The following is a 25,251-nucleotide window of genomic DNA, read 5'->3' on the forward strand; positions in this document are numbered from 1 at the left end:
TATTAAATGAGATATAAGTTAGTAAAGCAATTTCTAAACAATAGAGGATTACACAAGAATAAAGTAGTGTTATTTCAAGTTGCAGCTATATGCAACTTTGGCCTATAATAGATTTATGCTGTTTATGGTTATATCACTAGCTCAGCCATCATATTTATATCTTGTTAATTATCTAGTACTTTCCTGGTCAGAAATTTTCTCTCTTCAACCCTCTAGTTACATTTCTGTCTACCTTATTCTTGCTGTATTTCTTTGCATCAGATTTGTTGAAAGGATTGATTGACACTATCCATCAAGAAATGCCTTTATCTTCCCATCTTATAACTTCATCATGCCTCCATATTTTCATGTATACCATCCATTTGTTGTTGTTATTGTTGTTTTTAATTTCAAAGGAGACAGAATGTCTTTTCAAAGACCAACACGTTATCTGTGCACTAAATACCAGACTGAAGCACTGAGCTCCACCGCCAGCACCATCACCTGTCCCCTTTTCTTTCTAATGAGGATAAGGTTTCCCCATCTTGGAACAGCTTTTGATTGAGACTCATTTTTCTCCATCTGTTTTTTACCTTTGTTTGTCACTGCAGAACTTTTTAAGTAAATGAGACCTATGACATCATGTTTTTTTTCAATGGAAGAGTGACAGTGTGATGTAGTATATCAAATGCTAGGCCTAAAAAATCATAACAACAAGATAAGTTCAGATTGTGATAAATGCTGTGAAGGAAGTAAACAGTATCATGTGAGAGTAATTGGAGGAGAAGGAGTTACTTGTATAAACAAGTAATTTTAAATGAAAATTTGGTCTGAGAAAAAACTTTGAGATCTTGATCTCTGGATGAGAAAATTTAATTGAAGATGAGAAAGCATAAATAATAAACTTAATTATTTGCAAATTTTCCATTTTTAACAGTGTTCATTACATAATTTTGATTATATCATTTGAATTTTAAAGTTTTACTTTAAGGCAAAATTTATTTCCTAACAGTCATTGTTAGATTTCAGAAGTCTCATATGTCTGTTCTTTCCAGTATTAAATGAAGAAAAATAACCTTGACTAGGACATTTTATGCATCTCATTGTAGTTGATTCAACAGATATGTATTGAATACCTGCCACATGCCAGGCACTGTACTAGGCACTGGGGATAAACAGAAGTAAACTAGACACAGCTCTTTCCCTCAATAAACTCAACTGAGACAGTTTTTAGGGGTAACAGATGATTTAAACTTATCATTGACTTTGAAATAGATTCACTGTGTCCATTACATTAGAAAGTTAGCTCCTCGCTAGTTTTAAGAAGGTATTTTAAGAATATATAATTCTACTTTTAAAAATGGTTTTATTTTATCAAATGGAGTTTATATTCCAAATAGAAAGTGAACATAGGCAGGTGAAAAAAATACATGAATCAAACTGTTAAAATAATTACTACATAACTGAACAGGGGAAAGAAAGATCACTTGTGGTTGAGTCTTGGGAAAGCTTCACTTAGGAGTCATAATGTATATTGAATCTTAAAGAATAAGTATGATTCAGTAGAGAATAGAATGAAAGCTAATTTGGTGTGAGAGGGGAGCATTGGTCACAGGGGTGGGATTAAATACCAAGGTATACTTAAAGGACCTGGATAAATAGGCTTGACTGGAGTGGAAGGTTTGTATTGGTAAATCGTAAAAGATAAAGCAAAGTCTTTCAATAGAAAAGATTTTGGTTGTACCATAATAGTAATATGGTCCTAAAATCCTTAGTTCACTTGTAGTCTATTTTACTATTTCTTATTTAAAGGGGTTATGTACAGTTTGCAGTTGTATCATGATTCTAAGTAAATCTTTATTTACACCCCTAAATGTGTTCTATAGATACTGAGGCCAGAGTCTTTAGCTCTACTCAGGTTAAAATGATGTTTTGTTTTTCAGTTACTTACACGCCAAGTCAATCATCCACAGAGACCTCAAGAGTAATAGTATCCTTCCTGAATTTGTCTGCGAAGTTTGAAAACATCCTGACCTTTTCTCCTGCATTTTATCTTCACATTATGTAAAAACAGTTTTCATGCTAAGTTCAATAATACACTGTAAAGGGAATTAATAAATGGGTTTACACAAGAGTATAGTAGTACAAGGTACTACAACCTGCTTTTGGTTTTTGAACAATTGACCATTACAAAAAAACCTATCAAGTCATTATGATAGTAGGACTCTTTGATTGCTTGTTTATGTTCTGTAAGCACCATAAAATGCATAGTTTTGTAGCTATCTACTAGTTTCTTTCAGTGCTCTGACCTTGCTCAGTGGTAGTTGAGATGTAACTGAAGGCTCTACATTATATAATAACGAGGTGAGAAAAACGTAACGTTTCTTCTTCCATAAGCCCAGATTAAGATCCTGTCTGCCAGTTGCCTTCCTTCATTCCAGTGAAGAGCCTTTACAGCTTTCCCAGCAGTGCCAGAAAGCTATTTGGGCCTACATTACTAAAATCTAATGGGAAAGTTTCAGTGTCTCCCATAAACTTAGGAAAACATCTCACCTCATCCTACCACATTTCAAGCACCAAATATCTTAAAAGCAGGTCACAGAGTCCAAATAACACTAATTATTTTTAAAACATATTTATTAACTTTAAAAGGAAATATGAAGTACTATACTTCTTTAAAGAATATCATAATATATAGAATTATAGAAATTAGATCTCTTACCTAAATTTTTCATAATGGTTGCTTTGATAGGAAAATGAGATCTGTTGTTTTCCTTTACTTACTACACCTCAGATATTTTTCTTCATGAAGACCTCACAGTAAAAATAGGTGATTTTGGTCTAGCCACAGTGAAATCTCGATGGAGTGGGTCCCATCAATTTGAACAGTTGTCTGGATCCATTTTGTGGATGGTAAGAATTGAGGCTATTTCTCCATTAATTAAATTTTTGGACCCTGAGATGCTGTTGAGTTATTAGAAAGTCACTGAAGATTTCAACTATAGTATTTTCATAGTTCTCAGTATTCACAAAAATCAATGTTGATCTTATTTTATATATAAATAGATTTTAACTTTTTTCTTTATCTTTAAAAAGAATATTATGAAACCAGTTTCAGTATATTTCAAACAAAAAGTGTATTTTATAAACACTGTTTAAATTTTATTCAGATTGTCTCTTTAAAATATTTTGTGTTCAGAATGTTCTGTGTATCCTGTTTCAAAAAAAAAAAAGTATGCAATTTAAGCAGGTGTGATCTGTAGCCATTATTAAGGTTTCAATAAAAGAATTACTCCCTTTAAGAGAGAGGCTGTTTCACAATCTCATTTAAGCCTAAATTGGAAAGTTACTGTCTTTAGACTAGAAAGAACCATATAATTATGGGCAGCTGGGAAAGGAAAGGCAAAAAGAAAAATGAGAGGTAGATTTTTAACACTGTCAGTTTTGTGTGCCCTGCATAGCTCTTTCTTTCTCTTTCTTTCTTCCTATTTCTGCTTTGCGGAAAATAAGAAAGAGAAGTTATAAGAGAAGGGAACCAAAACTTCTGTGCAGTTACTTTCAGCAGGCTGTGAAAAGGGCAGCATAGGATCATTTTCTTAAGCCAGCCATTCTCTGGAGGGTCCTTAAGACCCTTTCAGAGGTCCCCAGGGTTGTCCTGTGTGAAACTAGATTTTTCTTCATATTCTTCAACACATCAGAGCAGATTGAATGCATAAGCAAATATGTGACTCTAGCTGGCTGCTGTTAAACCAGTCAAAAAGAATTGCAGGGACTTCCCTGGTGGTCCAGTGGTTAAGACTCCACGCTTCCACTGCAGGGGATACGGGATCAATCCCTGGTCGGGGAACTAAGATCCCACATGCCGCGCAGCGTGGCAAAAAAAAAAAAAAAAAAAGAATTGCAGTACTATTCTTCTCACTAAACTTTGTTTTTGAAAATACAGTTACTTTTCATTAAAAAATGGGTGATCTATGGTAACATCTAATGACTGTTTTTTATTTAAATTAACAAATATTTTAACAGTTTCTCAGTTAAGTTTTAATATGATGAATATCCACAGGTATAATCCACATAAAGAGAAGCTTCTTGGGGTTGTCCATAATTTTTAAGACTGAAAAAGAGTCCTGAGACCAAAAAGTTTGAGAACGTCTGCTCCAAGCTGAATACAGGGTGTCCCAAAACCCTTAGTGCAGCTTTAAATAACTGAATCTGCAGTAAGACTTTGGGACACCCTGCTGGAAATAGAAAAGCTGCAAGGGCTTTCAAAGCCACATTTGCCTAAATTCCCTGAACTTATCCGTAGCAGTTCCATAGAGAGAATTCCAAGGTAGGATTCTGAATTAGTCAAGATACGCCTAGGGTTAAATTTGGCCATGATTTCTTTTAATAATAACTGGCATTAGAGTGGCAAGGTGGGAAGGGGCGGCACTGGACTTGGAGTCAGAAGGTCTGTACTCTCGTGCTCTGTTTGACTCTTGCACGTTTCTTGACCTCCTCCAAGTCTCTCCATCTTTAACATTGGGTTGAACTAGTGGATTTTCAATGCATTTTCTCAGGTTTAGTAATTAGAGTTAGCTATATTTTTTTCTTCAATATATGTTTGTTTTAATAAATAATTATAAACAAGAAGCTAATTAATAATTGTAATCTGGATCTCAGATACCTTTAAGGCATATACCTTGTAACAAAGATAACAATGTATCCTAAGGGGGAGAGAAATTGCAAAACCTACAATTATAAAGAAACAATTGTTACATGTTTTAAAGGTGTGTTTATTTTAACTAGTGCCGGGAAAGTTAGGCTCAGTCAAGTCTCCAGATTTGTCCTTTTCCAAAAACCTTGGCTTATACAGTTTATAGACTATTATACATGAAGGTTTATATTTTCTTTTAATTTCTTTTTTGTTGATACCTGGGTAGATGTGTTCATCCTTTATTCCATCAAGCTGCGTTTTAAGACAAGAGATTAGTCAGTAGTACACTTAATTGTTGAGTAAAATCCATTTGGGTTGATATTGCCTTCAGAAACAAATATGGTATATCCTTAGACTAGGAGAGAAGAGTTTGTTCAGAACCAAAGGTTATGTAATTCTCTGAATTATTTACAATAGTATTCTCAATCTTGCTTTATTTATATCTTAAAGAAGAAAAACTTCTGTGAAAATTTTTACAAATTACTAAATTGAAGATAAATCATGCGTTTCTTATAAATAGATCCCATACGACCTTTCATCAAACCATCTACCAACAACAGTGAGGTAAAACTAAATTTTAAAAGGGTAGTTCTTACACTGTCCCTCACAGAAATTGTGTTCTGGCTTTGAAAATTATGTCTGTATCATAACCAGCCTCTTATATTCTGGCTTGTTCATTACATCACAGTTGTATGTGGTTTATTTTGTGCTGTACTACCAAGAGCAGTTATCAATAAAAAATATGACAAAAGCAAATAGATACAACCTTCTTCACTGCACGCTCCCCCAATCCTTTACTCTCATCTGGATCTCCCACACATCTTTCATCAGTGGTTCTCAACCTTGGTTGGACATTAAAGTCATCTGGGGAACTATAAAAATTCAAAGTTGAAGCTGTTCCCATCCCCAGACTCTGATGGTATATTATTGGGCTAGAATGTAGTCTGGATGTTGAGAGGTTAAAGGCTGCACAGGTGAGTCTGTTTTGCAGGTGAGGCTGGATGCTGTTACTGCCTGCCTTGTGAGATAGCCTGACCTGCCTTACCCTGACCAATAACCAAGAATCTTGTCCCAGGTCTTTCATTTTTGCAGTTAGTCCTGGTTTTGGTATCAAATTAATGTTTTCACAAAGTTTTATTAATACTCTGCAGTTTCTCTAATTTCTTCCAAATGAAACAATACAGAAGATGCAAGGTGAAAGAACTCCTTTAAGCTAATGTTTAACCAACCGTTTATTGTATTTCATGTAAACAGCTAATAAGAAATCTAGCTATAGAATACAGTGACTGAAATGTGTGAAAGTGTAACAAATATGATTAGGTCTGTATCTTTGCCCAAGAAGCAGCAGCCAAAATATTCTTTATACCATCTTCTACTAAATCTACCTATTGTCTATTGCTTTTGTTAATAAAGCATCCATAGCATATTTATACCACTTTTGGAGGCAAGAAAGGAGTTTGAGTTTATCAGTCTTGAAATTTTACCATTATTGTCTAAGGTGCCCTGAGATAAGGAGAATCATTTGTACCAATGGCAAAACTTAAATTCTAAGGTGATTACCATAGTGGTTGTGCTACTTCCAAACATCTCATAACAACAGGTCTAGTATTTCTTTCCTGAATCAGGAATGGAAGGTAGGAACTCACTCTTGATAGGGTAAGTCATGGGAAAAATTCAAATGGCAGTGATGGTATTTTGTGCAGAAAGAGGGCAGCTGATAAAATTATAAAATCTTAATAATGTATATGGAATCTCAGCTAGTACTGCCTCTCAGAGTTTACAGAGCATTTTTTAAAATTTATCTTTCATAATCAGTTTTATTTCTTTGGCCATAAATAAGAGAATTGATTACATATTACATGGGTTATTTAATGATAAAAGCATTGTTCTGGGAATTATAATAGTTTGGTTTTCAGTCTTTATTCAGTTGATGTGAAGAATAAACAAGAATATTTTTCTTTTTATGTTCTACCAGGCACCAGAAGTAATCAGAATGCAAGATAAAAACCCATATAGCTTTCAGTCAGATGTATATGCATTTGGGATTGTTCTGTATGAATTGATGACCGGACAGTTACCTTATTCAAACATCAACAACAGGGACCAGGTAAATATTTACCATCTCTTGAGGTTCATTTTTACTGTTTGTAGAAAGGCTCCAGTTCATTGTAGAAAAGAGGTATTGGATCCTGGGTAAGCATGAAGGATAGATCTCTTGATCTTTGTCACCAGTTTTAGAACCTTTTGTATACTTTTGGCAGTAATAGCAGCATGTAAGGCCTTTCCTGGAAATACCATGCTTAAGTCTTGTAGTGGAGTGAAACTCCTCATCTTCTGTCTAGAAACTAGAGATGCAATAATGATTATACCTCATGCCTCTTGACCATGGCACAGTTAGAAGAATGAGCTCTGCTGCTACAGCATCTGGGCTTATCCCTTTTGCTCTATCACAGATGTGCTATCTGAGCCAGGTACTCAGCTCTGAACTTCTTTACATCAAATCCTTTTGAAATTATTAAGATTTCTCCATACTTAAATTTTTAAAACTAGGTAAATGAAAGGACTGTTACATCATGCTTTCATTTTTCTGTGGTGAGAATTCAAGTAGGAGGGAATTTTTTACTTCTCTCTTCCTAAAAGTTTCTGTTCTCTGTTCCTTACCTTCCAAAGTATCAACATAGCCTCGTGCAGCTCTTTGCCTTTTCGATCCCAGCCATGTTAAATTCACCTAGTCTTTTAATACTGGCCAAGAAAAATGAATTGTCTTTACTGAAATTACCTCATATACCTCAACATTTTAAAAGTGCGTGTGTGTGTGTGTGTGTGTGTGTGTATGGGTAGAGAGAGAGATTGCAGCAATTACACTGTTAATATATTAGAAAACAATAGTTGACCATATAAACTGTGATTAAATAATATTTATACATTATACTGTGATGCACATGTGAATCACCTGGATAATTTGTTTAAAAAATGGAGATGCTGAAGTAGATTCTGATTCAGTGGGGTGGGTCCAAGCATCTGCATTTTTAATAAGTTTGCCAGTTGTTTCTGATACATACCAAAGTTGAGAATCACCAGTGTAAAGAATCTTCAAAAGCATGAATGTTTTATGTGTTTGATCATAACCTCCCAACCTAATGAAATGATAGTTTTTAATGTATAAATATATTACTTCATTTAGTAGTGTTTTGGTCAACAGTTCAACTCTCGGTCTTTTTGGTGATACTAAAGCTTTCTGAAGATACTGAGTAGCTTTCTCACTAAGAACTTATAACTATCATGTGATATCAGAGATATCAGAGAAGTAATCTAAGTTGTCATATACTTTGCATATGCTTATTGAATCACCATATGACCCTTACCCAACAGTGGTCTTGATTCTCTATTTTGAGAATTTTAAAAATGACTGCCTTTCTACGTAAGTCAGCATAAAACTAATTTTTTAAATTGCTGTTTGGTCTTTCTAACTACTTTCATAGCTTAAGAATGTTGGATTATAGCTTTAAGTGTTAAAAAGAAATCTATGACCTGGCTTCTGATGATCTGATCTTTTAAGCCTCCATGAAACTTCGATTCAGGATGGACCAAGATAGCAGCTAAAGAACATAATTGAAACATTGCACTTAGTGTACTTGTGACAGATCCTAGATCACTGAGATGATTGATTTGATGATGGCAGTCTGAAGAACAAGATTGTCTCTAATTTAGCAGCTTCATGTGCTCTGCATTTTACAGTCTTATTAACTCAGCCATACAACACAATACCCCATGCCGTGTTTAATTTTCCTATGCATTCTGTTCTTCTAGAGGAATTACGAGGGAATTTTAGTTCAATTTTAGTTGATTTATCATAGAGACTACAAATAATAAAAATTTATGAACCTAAGATCTGGATGAAATCCATTTGTCAGTAAATAAGTTTATTTTAATAAAATAATAAAGCTATATCATGGAAATAAGTAGTAGTGTCTCCAAAATATGGAAAAAGCCGCCCAGAGTTCTGCACTCATCCACTTCTTGGCATTTTAGGTGCTTTGTCCTCCATGGGAGTATAATAAATGATGTGGCAAGGGCTTACTCTCCATGAGAGAAGTGAGTGAGTGACCAACAGAAGGGTAAGGCCTTTACTAGTTAATTCTTTCTGGTAGTATAGTTAGAGCCTTCTGGAATATGCCAGTCTGAAACCAAGTATTTGATGAAGAAAAAGGATATGAAAGAATTATATACTCTTCCCATCATCCCCATTCTACTTCATTACCTTCTAGTCTGCTTTCTTCAAGTGGCGCTTTCCATGGAACTCCCTCTTTTGAATCAGTAACTCTAGTCATCCTCAGTGAAGTAACCCCCAGGTACTGTTCCATCCATCTCCTTGATTTGATTTTTCTTTCTCTCATACTTTGATCTCCATGGCTCTCAGATTGGACTTCTGTTTGAAAATCTAGGAATATTCTTTTTTTTCCGTGGGAGATGGGACAGCTGCTTCATTACCATATAATATGGTAATGACCCATGCCCCTACACTCTCACCCCCCCATAGTCTGAGGTGGCAGGTTTTGCCTGTAAATTCAAGGCAGGACTCTGGTAAAGCAGTGTGATGTAATGGCAGACCTTGGACTCATGACCTGCATGACCTGGCCACTGTACCTCTCTAGGTATCTTTTTTTTTCAATTATTAAAAATAAGAGAATGAACTAAAGAATTCCTTACTGTTACCAACATTGAGTTCTTTCCTAAAACAGGTTTCTTAGCTCCTTGAGGGATGACCATCCCTATGTTACTTTGCAGAGTAGCATGACTTTTTACTTCACTTACCCTAGTGCCGAAAGTCTGAGAAATTGCTTTGTCATTTTTCCCCATCTTTATCATTCTGTTTTGCTCTCTTTCAGTGCAGCTTCTTTACTAAATTGGGATTAATAATGTGCTCAATTAAGCTAGGTATATTGGCTTTTTTTTAATTGGAGCAGACGTGCTGTGTCATCTTAGAAGAAAATAACAGATAACATTTATTATTTCACGTGAATTCCAGTTATCATTGCTATAACAAACCACCTAAAACATAGTGGCTTAGACAAATTATAAATCTGCAATTTGGGCTTCTCTCAGCGTGGAAGGTTTTTCTCTATTTCACATGGTATTATTGGCTGTGGTAGATTCACTGGGTGTTAAAGGATCTACTTCCAAAAATGGCTCGATCACATACCTGAGAAGGTATGTGACCAGTTAGCCGTCAGCTGGAAGCTTAATCTTGGCCAAGGGCCAGGGGCCTCAATTCTTCTCGACGTGGGTCTTTCTGTGACGACTTTTTCACAGGAACCTTGGACTTTCTCACAGTATGGTGGCTGGGTTCTAAGCACAAGATCTCAAGGAGACAGAAAATGATAATAAGTACCAGTGTCTTATCAACATGCAAATTATTTTATTTTAATAAAAAAATTTTGATATCTACTGTCTGCAAACGCTGTGAGATATAGAAGGATGCAAAGGTGAATAAAACACAGGCTGTGCTCTCAGTTCTGTTGAGGCAGTGCAGGCGGTGCAGGGGGTGATGTTGAGGACGAGCAGACCTGTGCTCCAGTAACACAGAGGAGCGAATGAAGGGGTAGGGATACCAGCAGTGCGGCTGTAGATTGAGAATGAAAATAACCAGTCCCGGAATTTCAAACTGAGCTATTGATTTTGTAGTATAAGTGCCACTTGAATTTTCTATCCATGAATTACATCCAGGAAAGACCTTTCCTTTAAGCTTAAATAGTTGCAAAGAATGTAATTTCCAGTGTATTATATTGACATTTAAAAAAAAAAAGAAAAGAAAAGCATTATATCATTCTTTTAAATGTACCAAATAAAATCTAAATGTCATACTGATTTGATTCTTACCATCATCACTTGTTTAAAAAATAAAAAACCTCTTCATTAATTTTTGGAATTTTACATGGCTCTTTTTTTGTCTCTAAATTATTTGTATCCTACTTCCTCCATAGAATTTTTTCCCTAATGTAACATTTTTATGCTCTAAACCCTTTTATTGATCATTCAGATTATATCTCTGCAACAAAAAAATGTGCTTAAATTTAGAATTAAAAAAATTTTTCCCAGTGACTTTAGGCTCTGTTAACTTTTTAAATTCCAAATTATGCTATTAATAATTACTAAATATATAACTGATGAAAATAGCATGAGTTTTGATATAAAGAAACAGGTGAAATTTTGTTGGAAATGTGTTTCTTAATGAGCAACATGGGGCTTTTGTTTTCAGTTCATTTATTTGTGAAAAATATGACTTTTGCTAGAATAAGCTGGGACTTAGTATCAGTCCTTCTCCTAGTTTTATTTTTAAAGAAGTAAGTGCTGAGGAATATTGTTCAAATAAATAAGAATATGGGAAAGTCAGGAGTTTTGTTATAACCACATGCAGAGTTCAGCAGACCACCTTCAGGTTCAGTAATTCATGAAGTCTTATAGAACTCACTGAAAGTTGTTAATACTCATGTTATGGTTTATTAAAGCAAAAGGATACAGATTAAAATCAACCATGGGAAGAGGCACATAGGGCAGAATCCAGGAGAGTTTCACATATGGAACTTCCAGTGGAATTGTGGCCAGCACTAAATTCTCCTGGCAGTCATGCGTGACAACGTGCAGGAAGTATTGCCGACCAGGGAAATTCACTGGAGCCTTGAGTTATTGTTGGGCCTCAGTCACATAGATAACAATTGACCACCTCTGTTGTTGACCTTAGTTTTTAGTCCCTACAGAGGTCAAGCTGATACCATATAACTTAAAGCCCCCTCTGTAGAATCACATTGATAGCATAGACTATCTGACAAGACCTTAGACTCCCAGATAAACAAAGGCACTCTTACCAGGCAGGACATTCCAAGGGCTTAGGGATTACCTCCCAGGAGCCAAAGGCAAAGGTCAGCCCTCTCTTTGGGCAAGATTAATTCTTTACCATAACCATATCACTGCTTATTTGAACTCATTTCTATAGCATACCAAAAATTATATAATAACTTGTCATTTAAAATTATTTTAACAATCAGCTGACAATTCAGTTAATTTTGCTGAAAGCAAAGAATTGGAAACCAACTGTCTTGCAAAGGGATTTGCTACCCATTCATTAGAGTCCAGTTAGACCAATATTTGGAAGCGTCCCTTTGGTACCCTCAGCAGTGTTACACCCTGACGCAGTGTGCACGGTAGTTAAATTCCATATAGGTGAAAGGTGTGCCTTTTGTAAAGTGGGAGAAGGGCAGTTGTGACAGAGGAGATGGAAAGGAGGTTAAACTTTACACCTTCACTTTAGTGGTGCTTGGGCAAATCAGCTTATAGTTAAATAAGGGTTATTACAGCACCAAACAAGAAATAACATAAAATAGGATATCAAGCTTGACTGTTCTTAAAATTTATCAGTTCTACCCTGTAACCGGGGATCTCTGACTGGCTCTCTCTACCTTAGCCTCTAGTCTGTCCCTATTGAACCTATTCCCTCTAAGATCAAAACGCCTCTCTCTTCCGTGGCACCTAAGACTGCTAACATCTGTCTCTGCCCACTTCAAAAGAACCACAAGTCAGAAAATTAGAAATGTAAGAAATCAGAAAAATTATAAATCTCTGTACCCAGGGAAAGCAAGGCTTTTTACTTTATTAAACATAAGATTTTAGTTCCCAGTAGCTTTACCTTCCCTCGGGAGGAGGCTCTGATTCTCAGACTTATATAACTAAATGCCCCATTAGAGTTTCCTCAACAAAAGAATTTAAGATTCAGATGCCAAAACAACTGTTAAAAAGGTTAACTATTTTGGTTCAGTAGAAGAGGCATGACCCCGATCTGTGTTTCGGAATGATTACTATCAGTGGGAAAATGGATTGGATAAGGGGAGACTGGAAGCATGCGGAGCAGTTAGGAGACCTTTGCAGCAGTCCAGGCGCCATGAAGATTTCACCTTGCAGCACATTAAGTATTGATTCCCCACAGTCTGTGGTATATAAGAATCAGGATACTAGTAGCATTGTGTTTTTTAACTTTCTATTGAAGTGTAACGTACATACAGGAAAGTACATGTCATAAGTGCACAGCTTGTTGAATTTTCAATGTTTATATATTTTTCAACTTATCTACAAGGTTATATGATTTGCCTTTTTTTTCCTCCCCAGATAATTTTTATGGTGGGACGAGGATATCTATCTCCAGATCTCAGTAAGGTACGGAGTAACTGTCCAAAAGCCATGAAGAGATTAATGGCAGAGTGCCTAAAAAAGAAAAGAGATGAGAGACCACTCTTTCCCCAAGTAAGAAAAAGCTTTATGTTACCTAGAAGGACAGACTAATATTCTGATGCAGATTTTTAAGCACTTTTTAGAGCACAGTTTGTATTTTACGGATTTGGATTCCATGTGATTATGTGCGGACTCCAGATAAGTAAACACATAAAGGTGATTTTATAAAGGTTGAACAGTGGTACACCTAAAAACTTAGGATCCCAATACAAAATATTCAGAAAGATTTTGCTTTTGTCTAGCAGTTCTCAAACTTTTTGGTCTCAGAACTGTTTTCTACACTTAAAAATTGTTGAAGAACCCCAAAGACCTTCTGTTTATGTAAGTAGTAATTCCCATTTTAGAAATTAAAAATACGTTTTTTTAATATTTATTTATAAATTTATTTAAACATAATAAAACCATTACATGTTAAATAATGTTTTTATGAAAAATAATTATATTTTCCCAAACAAAATATATTTAGAGAAAAGTGGCATTGTTTTAGACTTTTCGCAAATCTCTGCAAAGAGAAGATAGCTGGATTCTCTGCTTTGCATTCATTATGTTGCAATATCTTACATTATATAGCCTCTGAAAACTCCACTTACACTTGTAAAATAATGACAGTAAAAAAGAGAAATAATATCTTAGTGCTAGTATAAAAATAGTTTTTCTACAGACTACACTTTGTGCACTGCTACCTTTACTCTTCTTGAAGGTAAAATAAACAGGTTGCAAGCATCCCTTTAATGTTAGGTTTTTCTGAGGGGCGTTTTTACCTGGGGCAAAAAGAAAAGGCAACTGTTGGTACTGTCTGCCGTTCTCTGATTCTTGGAAACTTTCCATTGTTTTTTATCTTTTCAAGTTGGAAGGCTAAAGCCCTCGATTTAATAATCTTTCATAAGCCTCATGAACTGGAACTAAGTACCTGAACAGTCTTAGAAAGTTTAGCTGTAGTAGATATTGTAATATAAATTCGGTGTTTTATAATGCCTAGAAAATCATGACAGCGCTGTATAAATCTGTCCTGATGAGTCAGTACAGTTTTCAGGTGGGAAGTGCTGACTCCCATAACTCAGCTACCATAATTTACTGACGTGGTCCTTTGTGAACGCTCTCAGTCCTAGCTCAGTTTCTTAGAAGTCAGTGTTACGGGAACGTGTGACTCTTTTATCCCTATCTAAAGAATTAAAGATAGAATCTGTGCTTTTAACAAGTCTCTCAGGGGCTTGTCCCAGAGCAGGGAGGGGAGGCTGAATGGCTGCATGGGTAGTTATATGTTTTACATATTGGAATTCTGCGTTACTATTCCTTTGAGGAAGAGTTGGGGTTTTTTTTAACCCAGAAAACCACTGGTTTAAGACCATCAAAGTAAACGACCGGTATTGTTGGCCATTGTGAGCAGGACTCTGCACCATGTTCTCTTTTCACATCCCAGGTGCTAGGGTTTCCTATTTAACGTGGTTGATGTACATTAATAATGCAGATTATATCCTTAGGCTCACTTTTCAAATGGTATTAAAAGGGACAAAATGGTCATATTTCCTAACATAAGTAATATTTTATTCTTTTCATGGTATCAGAAAATGAAATTCATATATGAGTATTCCAGATTATTAAAGGCTGCCCCTTTTATTTTTAAATTTTCATTACAGGATGTCTCTTCACACCATACACAAACATAAATTTCAGATGGCTAAAGGTTTATATGTAAAAAACAAAACTATAAAATAACAAATCATTTTTATAACCTTAAGGTAGGAAAGGCTCTCCTAAGCAAGAGGCAGAATCCAGAAGTTATAAAGGAAAAGGTTAGCAGGTATGACTACATTAAACATTTTAAAATTTCTATATAGTAAAAATAATATTGAAAGAAAAACACTGAGAAAAATAATTGTAGCATGTATAATAAAGAGTGTTTATGTTATACAGAGGACTCCTACAAATCCATAAGTAAAAGGTAATCAAAAGAAAATCAACAAAGAATATGCACTGGTGATTCACAAAAGAAGTACAAATGCTGAATGAACTTAAGCACAGGATGTTAGGAATAATAACATCAGTGATAATCAGTAAAATGCAGAGTCACAACTGTGAAATACATTTTGATTTTGTCTCTGAGATTGACAATATCCAGCATTGGGAACAATGTTGGGAAGTTAGGAAGGAATGTTGGTAAGAATGTAAATTGGTTTGACCTGTTTTGAAAGGACTTGGTAGACGCCATAAACTTAAATTATATATACCTTTTGCTCTGGTAATTCCACTCCTGAAAATCTATGCTATATGCTACAGAATCTGCCCCCACAGGTATCCAGATAAAGACTGTTAACTGTAATTGGAAAAATTAAAGACATAAAGATCAAGGTATCTCTCTGTAGATGGTTTGGATGTCAGTGAGGGAAAAAGAAAGCAATGCAGAAAAATGTGTACTGTGATACCACTTTAAATGGTGGTGAGGGAGGGGATGGGCTCTGTTTTCATATGTGCATGTTTATGCATAGGAAAGGTCCAGAAGAAAGTATAGACTCTTTAACAGTGGTTACCCCTGGAAGGTAGGATTCATACTTTTCTGTATTATTTGAATTTTTATTTGTGTGTTATGCTTATAATTTTAAAAATTTTGTAACATTGCTTCTTTGCCTTCTTATACTAATCATTATACAGATTACAGTTTAACTTTAAAAAAATTTTTGGTAGCTGAGAAAAATAATAATAGTAGTATATAATGTGTATAATACTACTATATAGTATATAATCATAGTAGTAGTAATAATGGCTGCTAAAGTTTTATTGAGTACTTACTATATACCAGGCATTGTGCCAAGCCCTTTATATGTATGTTTCATGCATTATCATACTGTATGCCTTCAAGAGTCATAACCTGTTTCTTTGTACCTTAAAAATGTGCTGTATTTCTACATTTTGTGCATTGGTGTCTACTTGTAGAGTTTTCCTGTCTTTTCTTTCACTTATGGGTATTCATCTGTCACTTCTCACTCCTGTGGCGCTGGCTTTCTGGGTCATTGGGGCCCTGTTTTTAATTATGTGTGTGTAAGACATTTCCCATTACTAAATTTCTTTAAAGAATAAGTTGCTCTAATGGTTCTGTTTATGAAGGTATATAGTGCTTTAGTTATTTATGCCCCATCTTCTTCCCAAAAGGGACTTGTGGTCTGTGAGAAATAGGTATATAATTGGTTTTAAAATTTTTTATTATTTACTGTTTCAAGGCTGGCAAATGATCTAAAATTATAAAATGTAAAGAAAAGCTAACTATGGGTTACTTTTCCCATTCAGTTTATAGAGAGTAAAGCTGTAATAGTTTGGTAATTTTCTCTTCTTTTTAAGGAAAAGTATCAGTTTCTTTAGTATTTTCCAGGCATTTGGGATAATAGTGAAAACAATGTTTTATAAGATTTCATATGCTTTCTTGTAGAGTATAATGGGACTCTTAAAGATTAACACCACCTAGATTTTCATCATTCTTTCCTTTTTTCCTTTTTTTCTTTTTTTAGATTCTCGCCTCTATTGAGCTGCTGGCCCGCTCATTGCCAAAAATTCACCGCAGTGCATCCGAACCCTCTTTGAATCGGGCTGGCTTCCAAACAGAGGATTTTAGTCTGTATGCTTGTGCTTCTCCAAAAACACCCATCCAGGCAGGGGGATATGGTGCGTTTCCTGTCCACTTAACAAACTAAATGAGTGACAGAGTGTAGGACGGTAGGGACAAAGGAAAGTGAACATATGTTTGCTTATATATTTGTTAAATTGAATAGGATATTCTTTTTTTTTTAAGGTGAACAAAAGAACATGTATGTTTTTAAAGACTGGATATAATTGTTTTGCCAATCTAAAATTCATACTTAGCATTAGATTTTCAACATCGAAGGGTTTTTGAAGTTCTCAGACATTGCTGAAAATTCACAGTACCTTTTCCAGAGGTTTTACCTCCCGTTCCAAGTTTCTTTTGTTTACTTGGTTATTCTAATTATTAAACTTTCCTCACTCACCTTTTGCTGTTAGCTGTCCCGCGTCCATTAGGGGCTCCAAGAACAACGCTGCACCTGTGTGTGTGATGGCAGGTGGGAAGCTGACAGTAGGTTAGGCTGTGTTAGTGAGGGTAAACTGAACAGGTCTAATTAGGAGTCACTAAAATTGAATAAGCTTACTTTTATTCTTAATATTTTTTCTTATAACTATTTCTTTTTGTTAATACAGTTTGGAAAATATAGTTGTCCTTTATTCCCTTAGAGCAGTATAAATTATGGGTGCAGGTAACCAGAGATATTGCTGAGTGGCATGTTTGACATGAGTAACATGGTTTAACTTTGGATTTTTAGTTAATATTTCTTTATATATTAAGGATGTCTTACACAGTGCAGAAGTCGAATTTCCTTACAAATGCATTGTCTCCTCTTCCTTCCAAAAAGTTCCACAGAATTCTGTGGAATTCTGTAGGTTTGTTTTGTTCTTCTTTTAGATAACTGTGGTTGCCAAACAACCAGGTAATGGATTTTTTAAAAATTATTATTATTTTAGGTTATACTCACCTCTCATGATGCATATTAGCAATGACTTATCTATGTGTCTCATAAAATATCTGTCCTCCTTATTGTGAACGTATGAATTGGTTTTTTTTATTCCATGGTGTGTGTGTGTGTATGTATGTGTGTGTGTATATATGTGTATGTGTATGTGTATGTATATATATATATATATATATATACGTTTAGCACTTTCTAATGCTTACACTTTCTTATGTAGAAAATAACGGTAATGTGGCAGTCAGTATATTCTTACTGTGAACCAGAATCTTACCGGGAATCAAAAGTGAAAGAAGCAGCATTGCTGTCATCAAAGAAATCACCGTCTCTACTTCAGAGTCAGCCTAGGGACCAAAGCCAGCCTCTTAAATACATCTTCATTTACTCAGTTTGGAACTGTGATGATATTAAATATAACTGACAGTTCCAAGGTTATTCAGTGATAAGTTTGGCATACCTTGTGCCCCTCATTTGGGTATCTTAAGATAAATAATGCCATTCATGTTTTTAGAAATCAATTCATGACTTTGAATGTAGGAAGAGTAGTGAAAAAGAATGTTTATTGTATTTTTAAAAATGAGAATAAGAAAGTCATAAAAGAATGTGACTTATTCAGAAACATCAAAGTGTGTGATTTCTAAATCTTCCAGTGACGCTAAAGATGTGATTATTAGTAACTATTAGATTGGGTTTTATTTGTTCACAAATTGAATAACAAGCATGTAGCTAACAAAGTTTTTACAAATTGACTTGGTCTGTGGAATGCTCAAAGGTTTGGGCATTTTGAGGCACAAGAGTCAAAGGATCTTTTTATTGAAGAGCTCTTTCATAATTCCTCAGCATACTTTCTTCACTTTTATCTTCCTTTCTTTGTTCACTCTCTTTTTTTCCCCCCAACACTACCCACACTAAATACTACCCAGCTCCCCACATCTGCCTTTGACACTTTTCCTTCCTTTCTTTACCAGTCTCCTTTGCCAGAGGGCATTTGCTAAACTCTTAGAACTGCTCAGAAAACTCATACCAGGGTTCCCCAGCCCCTGGGCCGCACAGCAGGAGGTGAGTGGCAGGCAAGCGAGCGAAGCTTCATCTGTATTTACAGCTGCTTCCCATCGCTCACATTACCGCCTGAGCTCCACCTCCTGTCGGCATTATGGTGAATTGTATAATTATTTCATTATATATTACAATGTAATAATAATAGAAATAAAGTGCACAATAAATGTAATGCGCTTGAATCATCCTGAAACCATTCCCCCGACCCCGTCCATGGAAATATTGTCTTCCACGAAACCGGTCCCTGGTGCCGAAAAGGTTGGGGACCACTGCATTATACCATCCCATTGACATTTGAGCGTGCCTTCAAAGGACTGCATAGTAATTCTCTTCTTTCCAAATTGGGCCCACTGGAAATGTTATTGGGAGAACATTAAAAATAGAGCAGGTGAAATATATAAATAACATGGATCTGGAGAAGTAGAAAGCATTAGAATGATACATGGTAGTTTCCCTTTCTGTTGTTGCTGTTTGTCTGTTTGATACTGAGTTTTAGATGTAGTCTCCAAATAAGAAAAACATTATTTTCCTAACCATATGTAGAGTTAATCTTTTTGACTAAGGAATTGAAACAGAAAGACATTCATTCTCTTGCAGCTGACGGCTTCTTTCCTAAAACCTGAAGCCTCAGATATTTTCATTAAAGTTGATATCCTTCTTCAGAAGGCAGCCTTTTTATAAAATTTGTTTTACATTTTAAAAGTTTTACTAGTCAGTGATGAGGAATGAGGTTTGTCTTCTTGGTTTTAAGTAGTTTAGGGATCACAGCATTTAACTCAAATACTTCAGGTGTGTTTGTTTTCAGATATTACAGGATTGTACCAACCATTTAAATACTAAACTAGCAGTTAAAGTCATTCTCTCTAAAATAGTGACTATTTAACACACTTGCTTATTAAATGGCCTTTCTCTCAAGTGGATCACTCGCAATTTAAGGACATGATCTGCCCTTTTTTTTTTTTTAAGTGTTATGAAGAGTATTTCATGACTAAAACATTTTGTCAGTTATAGTCTTATTTGAGAATTACTGAACATTTCTATGGTACTTTTTCTTTTAGTAAATATTTCATCTCTCCTGTGATCATTTCTCTAAGAATTTTAAGAAGTCCAGTGTGTCTCTGCCAGAATGTTTCTCATCCTTTAGAAACTGCCTGAAAGGTCACCACAAAGAAAGAATGGGACTTACTCTAGTTTCAAATGACTGCCCCCCTACATCGAAGACAGGGATTTATTTATGTACAAAATAACGTGTTAGATTTTTCACAGCATATTTAATCTTTAAGGAATTTTTTATCAAATTATATGTGTAACAGCCACTGAAATACATTTAATTCTAGAATTAAGGGTGATTACTTAGTAATATCTTAAAACTAGTTAATCAAGTCCTTAGCTTTCAAATAAACAAAGCATGATATTTGAGGTGTCTGAAATCTTGGGATCTTCCCAAGTGTTCTCTTCCCCGTTCCTAAATAAAGTCAAATGGAAAATAGAGCTTAGGTTATCCTTAGCCAAAAAGGAGGTTATTTAAAAAGTTTCATTTTGGCCTCTGATTGATTTTTTGTTTAATAATTAAATTATTTTAAAGTCAGAATATCTAGATGTTTCACTTCAAATAACTTCACACAAGCAGAGTTGGCTCTTACCTCAAATAAAATAGGGTAGGAGTTGGGATAGTAGAGATTTCCTGATATGCAAGAAGGAATAAGCAAGAAAAAAAATATTTTTTTTCCAATAGCAGATCCATCTCCTGTTACCCCTGTCTTTTCCTTAAATTTTCTGTGATTTCAGGGATGTATGTAGAAGGAGTTTTATTTTATTGATCTCTAAACTATGAGTCCTTTTTGTCTTTTTTTTAACCCCCCCTGGACCCGAAGTCTGATTATGAAAAGAACCACATTCCATTAGAAGCAGTAGACTCTGGTAGCATGATCCTTAGTGTTTGCTTTATTGGTATTTGATTTCGAGTTTGTTGGCAAGATTTTGTGCTTTGGGGGGTTGTTTTGTGTGTTTGTATTTTTAAGGCTAATATTTAAGTTTGTAGAGAACACTGCAATGAAATGGAGTGTCTAATTGTAATAATGAGTAGGAAACATCTGAAGATTTTTTAAGTTATTTTTAACATGGTATATAAGATTTGGGCTTAGAGTTTATCATTTTCTGATATTTTCTCACTTAATAGATGAATCCTAGCCATTTTTTATAAAGATTTCTGTTAAGCAAATCCTGTTTTCACATTGGCTTCCTTTAAGGGGTTTTAGGTTCTGTTAGATACAGTGACTACTCATAAAGACTGTTGAAAATTGCTTTTAAAAAATGTATTAAAATACTTCTGAAAAAAATAGCAACCATAAAACCATAAGCAAAGGTAGTAAGGATGTTTATGTATTTCTAGAGTCTCTGTTAACATAATAGCCTCCTATGATTATGCTCTAAATGTTTTACTCCCCAAGGTCTTAGTAATTTTACTTTTTTTTTTTTCTTCCAATCAGTGCCAATTTCCCCAGGTCTTTTAACTTTAAATATGAAGGGTAATACATCTTTTACCCTTCCTTGATCTTTTGACTCAAAATACCTTGGTTAATTGTTTGTTAAAAGGAATCCTTAGATGGAAAGAGATAGTTTCACTATCTGCAGTCCAATTAGTAGTTGTATTCAGAGCAGGAAAGCAAATTATTAATTATTGAAAATCATTTAGGGGGTCTGCTAATTGTTAAGACCTTGGACTTTGGAGTCAGCACCCGGCTTTACATTCCAACTCTGCCATTTTCTGGCTGTGAGATTTCTGGCAAGTTACTTAAAATCCCAGCTTGCTCCTCTATAAATTAAAGAGAAGTAATAGTACCTGCTTCATAGAGTTATTATGAGGATCAGATGCAAATGTGTATAGTGTTGAGTGAGGCATCTGGTATACTATAATAGACACTCGAGTAGTTGCTAATATTATCAGCATACAATCTGAGGGTTCAGTCAGCCAGTCATTAGCAATCCGTTGTTTGTTGAAACATGCCAGTTTTCTCTAATACACCAGTTGAAATCGAATAGCAATCAGAAAACAGGTAGATTATTCCTCGGTTAAACAGTGTATTCATATAAGTGATTGCTTGGATCCTCATCAGAAGCTCTATTATGGAAAAATGACGTTAAGGCTCACTAAATTCTGATAGCTGTCAGTTATCAACCAACCCCCAGAAATTAACTGTGGTGTATTTAATAAGAGGAACCCTAGTTGGAAGTAGAAGCTGTGGACAAAATAGTAGGTGAAAAATAATGGCATGAAGCCCCCAAATTCAGTAAGCTAAAAGAGTGTGGTACCTCAAAGGGTCTTTGTGGTTAAAAAAATTTTTATGCTGAGAATAATGTTCATTGACATGTGCCTATAAGTAATTTTTTGGTAGTTTAAAAGGTGAAATGAACTACAAATGGGAGAGGTCTGAACTTTCTTTCCTTCATTCAAATGTGTGATGTGGACAGATCATTTGACCTGTGAATTTTATCTTTTACAAAATGAGAATAATTCCTGCTTTTTCCTTCCTAATAGTGGCATTATAATAATGAAAATGAGTTGATAATTTAGGGGGAAAGTGTTCTACAAATCAGCCTTACTATTTTACCATCCGTTACTGAGAAATTTTGTTCATTGGAACTGTTTCAGCTTGATTAGAATCATAGCATGTAAAACCCAACTGGGAAATTATCTACAGACTTAATATCCTATATAAGTCGTCTTCTTTCATGGTTTCAGCCGTTTTTGCTTTTAAATTAGTGATGTCGTTGCTAGATTTGTAACATATAGCTAGTCACCTTTCAGTGAGGTTTCCATGAGGCTTTTCTGTGTCTCCAGGTTATTTGAGATAACTTTTTTAAAATTAGCTCTTGTCCTCCCTCTACAGGAGAATTTGCAGCCTTCAAGTAGCCACACCATCATGACAGCATCTACTCTTATTTAAGTCTTGTGTTCGTACAATTTGTTAACATCAAAACACAGTTCTGTTCCTTAACTCTTTTTAAAGATAAAAATTTTCAATGCATAAGCTGGTGTGGAACAGAATGGAATTTCCCATCCAACAAAAGAGGGAAGAATGTTTTAGGAACTAGAATTCTCTGCTGCCAGTGTTTCTTCTTCAACACAAATACCACGTGCATACAAGTCTGCCCACTCCCAGGAAGAAAGAGGAGAGACCCTGAGTTCTGACCTTTTGATGGTCAGGCATGATGGAAAGAAACTGCTGCTACAGCTTGGGAGATTTGCTCTGGAAAGTCTGCCAGTCAACTTTGCCCTTCTAACCACCAGATCAATATGTGGCTGATCATCTGATGGGGCAGTTGCAATCACCAAGCCTCGTTCTCTTTCCTGTTCTGGGATTTTGTTGTGGAGCTCTTTACCCTAGCCACCACTGGTTAATTTCTGAGGGATGGAACAAAAATGCAGCATGCCCTTCCTGTATGGTGCATGTTCAGTCCTTGATAAATTTTCACCAAAATGAAGCTATTTTATTTAAATGGAGGGTGAGAGCTGAGGAGGTAGGTTTTGGTGTAGAGGAAAAGGGAATGCTGCATCTTTTTCCTGACCTGCTGGGTCTCTGGCCTTTGTTTCCTCGCTCACGCAGGCTCTGCCTGGCGGGCAGACTGGAAGCTCTGGCGCACATTGCTTTCTTTTCCCATTGGGTCCAGCAATGAAGACGAGTGTTTGGGGATTTTTTTTCTCCACTATGTAGCAAGTTCTCAGGAAAATACAATTGATATCTTCCTCCTAAGCTCTTCCAGTCGCCAAGTACTTATGTGGCTACTTTGTCCAGGGCACAAAATGCCTGTATCTAATTAAAAGCCTACAAAACTGCTTGATAACAGTTTTGAATGTGAGACATTTATGTAATTTAAATGTAAGGTACAAGTTTTAATTTCTGAATTTCTTCTATTATATTTTTATTAAAAAGAAAATAATTTTCAGATTTAATTGAATTGGAATAAAATAATACTTCCCACTAGAATTATATATCCTGGAAAATTGTATTTTTGTTATATAAACAACTTTTAAAGAAAGATCATTATCCTTTTCTCTACCTAAATATATGGGGAGTCTTAGCATAATGACAAATATTTATAATTTTTAAATTAATGGTACTTGCTGGATCCACACTAACATCTTTACTAATATCTCATTGTTTCTTCCAACTAACTCCTGCACTACATCCTACATTTTCTTTCTAGTCTTTGATCTAGCATATGCAACCTCAAATAAAAATGGTGGTGTCTCCATTCATTCTCCTCCTTCCTTTTTTCCCAAGCCTGGTCTTCAAAAGGTTGGTTAACTTTGGCAGCCGAGTCCCCCTGGCAGAGAATAGAGCAATTTTAGGTGTATTGGGACTGAGGGAGGATGTGAAAAGCCTAACATCAGTTGTTTTTATAGAAAGAACTGCTGTGGTGTTAAGAACCTTGTTCCTTATCTTTATAAATGGGGGATATAACCTAGTCATAACTTCCCTTGACCTTTACTAAAGTGTGGTATAAATCACAGTAGTAGCAAAGAAAGTGACTCTGGATGTATTAATGGCAAATACCCCCCCTTATCATGAATCTGGACTCTGTTATCAAGATTTAGGAATGTAAATCAAATGTACCTAGCCCAACCAAGCTATATAGTGAAGGACCTGAAAGAAATTAGACAGGACCTATAAAATAAATCAGGGAATTAGAAATTACTTAAAGTTTTCAAATTGTAAATTGCCCCGCTATTTTTCAGCCTACTAAAGCTTACTGTCATTAGATGATTTCTTGCTACGTTACCTATATTCAGAGGAAGGCCTGTTGAAAATGCCATGGACTTGTAAAAGATTGTCCCAGTAAAATGGGAAATAATCCTCACGTTATTAACGAGTTTGAAAAGCAGTGTGTTCTTAAGTCTTTCGTGAGCAGAGCAGTATCTTACAAAATTGAGAAATTGCAAAAATGAAAATGATTTGTGCTGATTTGAAGAGCATCTTGTGTGCATAATGCTGCCTCTCTTTTAAAAGCATTGTTTATTTTTCTTTTTAAATATGTCCCCATAGATGCTTTTGAACATGCTTGTGTTACCTTTTCCAAGATTGGAGAGACCTGGGCTTGAACAGTAGGCGTGTCCTGCCAGAGCGTCTAGTGCAGGACTCCCTCCCTGAGCACAGCAGGAGCTAGTTATGGAGGGAGCTTAGCATTGGCGTTTTCAAAACAAAATTCAAGGTGATACACTGTTTTCTTCCCTTTCTTTTTAGAATAGATTGCTATCTCATTTGAAAAATCTCATTTCTTAAATGAAGCTGTGCCCAGAAGCCAGGCTCAGGGTATTCTTGAGAGATTTGTATAGAGCCCTTAAAAAATAAAAATTTTAGCATTTCCCTTTTCTTCCTTTTCTCCATTAAATACTTTTTCTCTAGTTTACAAATGGCATGGAAAAGGAATTTCCCCTGAGTTTTACATGCTTTTTTTGATGCTTAGACTACAGATAGACTTGAGCTCCTAAGAGAATACAAGGAAAGAACTCCTTGTTTGTTGTGCAGTGCACTTTATGAGTAGTTTGTATTGATATTATGTGGCTGCTTTACTGACGAGCTTGTAAGGCTGTCAGGAAAGACTTATCTGTCTTTCCTGTAAGGCGGCTGCAGTGCCTTCTGTAGTGTATTTTATTTTGGATAAGGAGAGGTGACACCTGAAAAATTTCAGAGCAACCATAAAAGATTG

General features: G+C 35.3%; 1 protein-coding gene across 4 annotated transcripts in view; it reads left to right on the top strand.

The window, feature by feature from the left end:
• The window catches only part of BRAF (B-Raf proto-oncogene, serine/threonine kinase), a 152,888-nt gene extending 129,092 nt beyond the window's left edge, over positions 1 to 23,796 (top strand). For 2 of the 4 annotated variants that reach the window (XM_057550501.1, XM_057550503.1), the window contains 7 exons: positions 1,923 to 1,969; positions 2,774 to 2,892; positions 6,648 to 6,779; positions 12,833 to 12,967; positions 15,442 to 15,492; positions 16,456 to 16,609; positions 22,431 to 23,796. In XM_057550501.1, coding sequence (XP_057406484.1) covers positions 1,923 to 1,969; positions 2,774 to 2,892; positions 6,648 to 6,779; positions 12,833 to 12,967; positions 15,442 to 15,492; positions 16,456 to 16,609; positions 22,431 to 22,453 — 661 coding nt within the window. In that variant the 3' untranslated portion in view covers positions 22,454 to 23,796. The remainder of the gene's footprint in view (positions 1 to 1,922; positions 1,970 to 2,773; positions 2,893 to 6,647; positions 6,780 to 12,832; positions 12,968 to 15,441; positions 15,493 to 16,455; positions 16,610 to 22,430) is intronic. The other 2 variants (XM_057550502.1, XM_057550504.1) reach the window with 1 other exon arrangement.
• The last annotated feature ends 1,455 nt before the right edge of the window (positions 23,797 to 25,251 follow it).

Source organism: Balaenoptera acutorostrata, chromosome 7, assembly GCF_949987535.1.
Source record: "Balaenoptera acutorostrata chromosome 7, mBalAcu1.1, whole genome shotgun sequence".
Taxonomy (NCBI): Eukaryota; Metazoa; Chordata; class Mammalia; order Artiodactyla; family Balaenopteridae; genus Balaenoptera; species Balaenoptera acutorostrata.